General features: G+C 43.7%; 1 protein-coding gene across 1 annotated transcript; it reads left to right on the top strand.

The window, feature by feature from the left end:
• The first annotated feature begins 1,620 nt into the window (after positions 1–1,620).
• LOC136610470 (olfactory receptor 5B12-like) lies at positions 1,621–4,638 on the top strand. Its single transcript, XM_066589698.1, has 2 exons — positions 1,621–1,710; positions 3,622–4,638. Exons 1-2 carry the CDS (start codon positions 1,621–1,623, stop codon positions 4,636–4,638), a joined length of 1,107 nt encoding a protein of 368 aa, XP_066445795.1.
• The last annotated feature ends 2,648 nt before the right edge of the window (positions 4,639–7,286 follow it).

Here is a 7,286-nt window from a genome sequence, read left to right as displayed (position 1 = left end):
ACGAAGACTCCTTCTTGCTTTTCTGAGTAGGGCCTGTGAACATGGAACACAATAAGGGGCTTGTCCAAAAACAACCTGCACAGAAAGGTTGGTTCTAGAGGTCAGTGCCCACGTATCAGATCCGCTTATCTCAATCACTCACACGTTCGCTTCATGCTGTATAAGACAACAATATAAATGTTATGTTATGTTAGTAGGCGGCCGCCCTCTTTATATTCTTAGTTATTCTATAACACAATATCAAAGAAAAAGAAGTAGTAGAAAGATAAGAAGTAAAGTTCCTGGACACCCCTGTGTCCCATGATGTCCTCTAACCGCTTCTTTTACGCGCACGCAGTAATTCTTTCCTGTAGCCTTCTCACAATGGCTATGGTCTTACATAGACTACTGCTATTGTCCCTTGACAACCCATTTGTCTATACTTGCTTCTCATTTACAATACACATTGCACATAGACTACTGCTATTGTCCCTTGACAACCCATTCGTCTATACTTGCTCCTCATTTACAATACACATTGTAAATTCTACTAACACTAAAGTATACAGAAGAAGAAGAAGAAGAAGAGAGAAGAAGAGAGAAGAAAAGTTTAACCATTGTTATACTCACTACACGTTATCTGAAAGGCTTCTAAATTCTCAGGCTAGTTCGGAAAAACGTCACTGTTTCGGACAGGATGCCCGACTGGCCTCTAATGACATCTAAGCAAGACGGGGGATGTTTTTAATGATCGGAGAGTACTTCAGACCCACCTTTTCACAGCCAGGCTGTTCTTTCCCTCTGCAGTGAGTCTTTCCGGCTCAAAGGACCAAAAATGTAGGGAGAATTTATGTATTTATCAAAGAGAAGATAATCCCAGATCTTGTGCAGAAGTCTGGACCCAGGAGAAATACAAATCACACCAGCCTGTGCGGTATCAGATGATTTTTAATTTATTCTAGGGTGTGTGTGGTTTATATACCATAAATGACATCACAAGAAAAGTATATACCTCCAAGATTAATAATAATAATACATAATAGGCTGAAACCAAAATCATTAACATAAGTTACACCTTTTAAGGTGGTACTATAACATACAATGAAACCCTTATGAATTCAGTGAAAAGGAATGCAAGGGGGGTTCTGGGAGACTGTCTTATCTCCTGTCTGTCGCAGTACCATGCACTATAGAAAGCTTTCGTTTAACCCCTTCACTACTTATACTGGCATCATGCTATATCTTTCTAGTCTACAATGCAATAAAATAACAACTAACTGATACATTGATCTACAATTTTCTTAACAAGAAGATTCTTGTGTAGTGGCATGGCGGGTCCTCCAGAACAGTCACATAAACACCTGCCCTGTCACACCTGTCTATGCACCTGCTTGGGCATAAAAGCTGCCATACTTGAGAAAAACCCTGTTTCTCCCCCTCTTCTAAGCCTGGAGCTTGGCTCTGGCATTACCCGGTGTCCCATTGGCTAATTGTCAAGTTCACAGTGATTGGAGCTTTGTCCAGGGCAGGGAGAATTCAAAGAGAGCCCCTATGCAGAGCGGGAGGAGAGAAGAAAACTGAAAGGGGAGGAGAGGGAGTAAGCGGGGAAGAGTTGGAGTTAGGCGTTGGAGGAGAGAGGTCATGAGAGAGTTGGCTGTAGCAAGTCGTGTTGGAGAAGGAGAAGGTGATCGTACAGGAGAGAAAGCAGCATCTTTACAAGTCTTCTTGAGAGTTAGTGAGGTGATCCACAGCAGAGAAGAGGATAGAATATCCAAGGTCCATCTTCCACTAAAACAGTGAGTCTAAAGCTACCTGGTGAAATCAAAGCCAGAGTTAGTCTAGCGACCACCTTACCCTCAACTTCATCTATACTCTGTTTAAATCTTACTCATTCCGTCAGCTAGATAAACTAGTGGGGAATTGTCTTAAAGGGGTTGTCCCGTGGCAGCAAGTGGGTCTATACACTTCTGTATGGCCATATTAATGCACTTTGTAATGTACATTGTGCATTAATTATGAGCCATACAGAAGTTATAAAAAGTTTTATACTTACCTGCTCCGTTGCTAGCGTCCTCGTTCCCATGGAGCCGACTAATTTTCGCCCTCCGATGGCCAAATTAGCCGCGCTTGCGCAGTCCGGGTCTTCTGCAGTCTTCTATGGGGCCGCTCGTGTAGAATGCCGGCTCCGTGTAGCTCCGCCCCGTCACGTGCCGATTCCAGCCAATCAGGAGGCTGGAATCGGCAATGGACCGCACAGAAGCCCTGCGGTCCACGGAGACAGAGGATCCCGGCGGCCATCTTCAGCAGGTAAGTATGAAGACGCCGGACCGCCGGGATTCAGGTAAGCGCTGTGCGGGTTGTTTTTTTAACCCCTGCATCGGGGTTGTCTCGCGCCGAACGGGGGGGGGGGGGGGGGGTTAAAAAAAAAAAAAACCCGTTTCGGCGCGGGACAACCCCTTTAAGTCAGCTTCAGGGAAAGTAAAGGAGAGAGCATTGAAGTCAATTGTCATTCATCCTATTCAATTCCCTGCATATTGCTGTATCTACTTGTACCAGCACCAAGTGCTGCATTGAAAGTGTTGTGTATTCAACTGTTACAAATACCAGCTAAGTAAATCTGCATACTCACGGAATTACAACACAAGCTACCGGACTCGTCTCAATTATTTCCTGTTAAGCTTACCACGTTACGTTATTTTGGCCACTGTGCGACAGCTGAGCAGGGCATTGTTATCGCCACTGTTGGGAGAGGTTACAAAGCTACCCGTAACAATCATCCTACAAACTCTGTGGCTTCCCCCACTTTGGCGTGCTCAGCTCGGCCATTGCACTTGCATTACCACACCTTGACTTGTCATAGGAGAGTCCGGTACTAAGTTTGCAAAAGTAGTTCTCTGCTTCCTCTCCCAAGTTGTATGTTATCTACAGGAGACCTGCATTAGATCCATTCCCACATCAAATCAAAAACACATAAAAAATGTAGGTACCCTCCACTCCCAAAATAAAAAACAAAGTCTGACAGGAAGTGTGTGTATGTAGGGGGCTGTGGTGGGGTATGCGGTGGGAGATGCAACAAAAAAAAAGTATTAAAAGTTGTAGCTTGTTTGGACTCAGCTGCTTTCCCTTGAAAAACCCCATCCTAGGCAGTGGATCTCCATTGCCTACTGGTAAATAGGGCCCCGACTATCAGTGGCATAACAATAAGGATCACATTATTAATGTGGGGATACAGAGAAACCATTATATTTTGGGGAACACAGGGACCACTATAACTTTGTACAGGATGCTGAGGGATTGTTACTACTCTTTGGAAGCATAGACAGAACCCGCTGTTCAGTTAGACAGTAGAACCCACAGTCTGCCTGTGCTGACCACTACTTCAGGGTGTACATCTATCAATAGTACTTCTATATCTGTAACGGTTATTGGCTTTTGTCACAATGGGTGAGTTTTCTTCTGTAAAGTCTTGTGGAAGCACCTCCATGAAATCCATAACTAGATATAAGGTCATGGACTTCTTGGTAAGACATCCACAGTTACTAAGCACCCTGCCCTCCATGTTAGGTATCAACTGGAAGAGAAGTAACATGAGTAACCACTAGTTTTATGCACATTCATATTCAGTATGTTTTCCTTCTACAGATCAAGAACTCAATGGATAATAACATAAATCAGACTCAAGTGTTTGTGTTTTCTGGTCTGACCAATGAAGGAAGACTCATCCCATTCTTCTTCCTCATCTTCTTGTTTGTTTACATAGTGTCTGTGATAGGAAACACTGGTATGATAGCAATTGTCCAAAAGACTGCCAAACTCCACACTCCAATGTACTTCTTCCTCAGCTACCTCTCCCTGGTGGACCTCTTCTATTCCACCATCATAACCCCGAGAATGCTCTCTGATCTTATCTCCTTGAGGAGGGCCATTTCCTTCAATGGTTGTGCCATTCAGTTCTTTTTCTTTGCTGCTTTGGCAGGGACAGAAATCTTTATTCTCTCTAACATGTCCTATGACCGCTATGTTGCTATTTGCCACCCGCTCCGTTACGTGTCTATAATGACCAAGAGGAAATGCACTTGCTTGGTTCTTCTTGCATTTTTTATTGGCTTCTTACAATCTTCCTTGCAGACAAACTGTGTATTCAGGTTGCAGTTCTGCCAATCGAACTTGATCGACCACTTCTATTGTGACGTTCCTCCATTGCTCAAGCTGTCTTGCTCTGATACCAAGTACTGTGATCTAGTAACCGTATACAGTGTTGGCACTTGTACCATTGGGTCATTTTTACCCATTCTCATTTCCTACATGTTGATTTTTTCAGCAATTATACGTATAAAGTCAACTGAAGGGAAGCAGAGGGCATTCAGTACGTGCTCTGCTCACCTCATATGTACCTCCTTGTTTTATATTACAGTCTTCTTCACCTATCTCCGCCCTGCTTCTGATGTTTTTGATACTCAAGACAAAGTAGCTTGTATTTTCTACACAGTGCTTACACCAATGTTGAACCCACTTGTGTATAGCCTGAGGAACCAAGAGGTGAAGAGGATCATTATACAAACTGTATTCAATTCTACCATGGTCCATACCATACTTTCAATTATTAAGCGTAAGCTCAACCTTTTGTTCATACAGCATAAGCAGCAGAAAGCAATTTGAAGATAATTTGGTTATCACATAATATGTGAGATATTTCACAGTGAACAGTCTCATAAATTGAGGCTCATGCTGTAATATACAATTGGTGAGTGCTTTGGTCCATCAGTTGGCAGATGAATCAACTAAGCTTGACTTAACTAGTTTGGCCACGCAGAATGACACTTCGGATGAAATGATACTGGTAGTTTGTCATCTATCAATCTGCCACCTTTCTGGTCTGGGAAAAGTTGAGTAGATTTAGGCAGATGTTTAAGTGAGCAGAGCTCATCAATATTTATTCAACTGTGACTACACCACTTGGTACCCTGAGGCCATGGCCTTGTCCTCAATATGGACCCAAAAAATGTCTGACAGCCTGATCATATTTTCTCACATAGGATTGCCCAGGGAGATGTTCACTAATCAGAGGTCCCAATTTATGTCTAGGCTAATGCAGAAGCTCTGTAAGATAATGCAGGTGCAACATCTGGTGGCTAGCTTTCATCACCCACAGAGTAATGGTCTGTGTCAATGGTTCAATGGCACCCTGAAGCAGATGCTTAACACGCTGGTCAAGTCCCATGGACGTGACTGAGAGTGGTACCTCCTTCACCTGTTATTTTTCTTAGCAAGAGGTACCTCAGGCCCCAACGGAGTTTTCCTCCCTTGGGCTCCCATACAGAAGCCAGGTACAGGGACCCTTGGCTTTAGCAATAGAATCCTGGGAAGGAGAACTGGTGACCTCTGAAGTAACAAGATGCTGCGTCTGGGTGTCATCCAGAAGTCCCAGAGTACATGGGCCTCCCCTGCAGTCCTGATGCCCCAAAAGGATCAGACAACCTGGTTATGCATGAACTACAGGAAGTTGAGCGCCATCATGGTATGATGAGCTATTGCACCAGCTGGCCAGTGACTAATACATCAAGATCATGGATCTTAGAAGAGGGTATTGGCAAATACCTATCACTAAGGAAGCACAGGAGAAGTCTGCTTTCATTATCCCATTTGGACTCGTGGCATGAAAAATGATCTGGCTATTTTCCAACTCTTGGTGGATAAGTTGCTGGAGGGGCTTGAAGAGTTTGCGTTTGCTAACTTGGATGATATTACTACCTTCAGCTGCACTTAGGAGGAGCACCTGTCGTGGGTGCTCAGGTAGATCAAGACCACAGGTCTGACAATCAAGCCTAGAAAGAGCCATATTAGCATGCATGAGGTGCAGTAAATAGGGCACTGTGTCTGTAGGGAAACTATGAAGCTAGAGCCCAGAGTGGTGGAAGCCATACTGACTTAGTCAACCCTCAAAACCAAAAACTAAATAATGTCCCTGTTACAGCTGGGTACTCCCAGCAGTTTTTGCCCTGCTACAGTACCCTAGCCAAGACCCTCACTGATCTGGCCAAAAAGAAACTTTCTCAGGTAGTGAACTGTACCTCTGACCACAAGCAGTCCTTTGTAACCCTTAAGGCTCCAGTTCTTCAAGCCTCAGACTTCACCAGGAGGATTGTGGTGGATACCCATGCCAGCACATATGGCCTAGGTGCTGTTCTTAGCAGGGAAGAGCACCCTGTGCTGTATCTCAGCTGCAAGCTCCTGCCCAGAGAAATAGTGTACATCATGGTAGAGGAAGAGTGCTTAGCCATTGTGTGGGCCCTGTGGAACCTGCAGCCATATGGCACAACTTTACCATAGTGACAGATCACAGTTCTCTCACAATTAGCTGCATCTGGTTGCAGTCAATATTGGCAAGTTGCTACACTGGAGTCTGGCTTTGCAGCACTCTGACTTCACTATCTAACACAAGAAGAGCAGCAAGCCTGGAAACGCTGATGAATTTCCTGTTAGCGTGAGGGTGAGGTATGATGAAATGATACTGGTAGACTGTCACCCATGTTTGCGTGTCAGTCTACCAGCTTTCTGGTATGGTGAAAGTTGAGTGGAATTAAGCAGATGTTTCTTGCCAAGCAGAGCTCCTCAATGTTCATTCAACTGCCTTTCACACCTGTATCAGAGGGACCTTTGATCCCATTTTCTCATTTTGGGACCAGCAAGGAAGCACTTTGTTGTAGTGATAACAAAATAAGCCATTTGCAGGAGATTCCGTTGTCTTCATGCACCTCCAAAATGCATCCTCCGGACTTGCTGACCACATTTTCCCTCCACTGAGATGGGACAAATGAGAAATTAATAATGAGGATTGTGGGTGATTTGAAGGTCCAAGCTCAACAACAATTATATTTTCAAAACCGTGAGTGAACCATGGATAAAATACATTCACTCCTGTCGCTATGAGAGCCTCAAAACCCAAAGAATCACATACCTACAAAGTTACTTGTAGGTAATGTCATGGAATATAAAGTGTTACGTTTCAGAATGCAATAAGTGTATGTTTTTTTAGCTATGCTTTGTAGAGTCGGTAACTGGGATTTTAAGATTTTAAAGTCAACAGACAAATTAAATAAGGCTGAGCTATGTTAACAGAGAAGACACACAGCTATAGCAGAAATAGTGTCTAATGCAACAGCAATATCCTGACTTAAGTAATTTCTATGTCTGAGACGAGCCTTAAGAGCTTTGAGACTATTTGGTAGATGTCAATAAGCCTTATGATCAATCAGCTTTGTCACCTATGTAACACTAATCTTTGTACCAAGTAACTCATGAATATG

This window comes from Eleutherodactylus coqui, chromosome 2, assembly GCF_035609145.1.
Source record: "Eleutherodactylus coqui strain aEleCoq1 chromosome 2, aEleCoq1.hap1, whole genome shotgun sequence".
Classification (NCBI taxonomy): domain Eukaryota; kingdom Metazoa; phylum Chordata; class Amphibia; order Anura; family Eleutherodactylidae; genus Eleutherodactylus; species Eleutherodactylus coqui.
This window is presented reverse-complemented; position numbering and strand designations above follow the sequence as displayed.

Bases quoted from the DNA above. Each gene is read 5' to 3' on its own strand.
- LOC136610470 (XM_066589698.1), top strand. From the start codon at position 1,621: ATGAGAGAGTTGGCTGTAGCAAGTCGTGTTGGAGAAGGAGAAGGTGAT. The intron at 1,711-3,621 runs GTTAGTGAGGTG...TTCCTTCTACAG, and splicing joins CTTTACAAGTCTTCTTGAGA to ATCAAGAACTCAATGGATAA.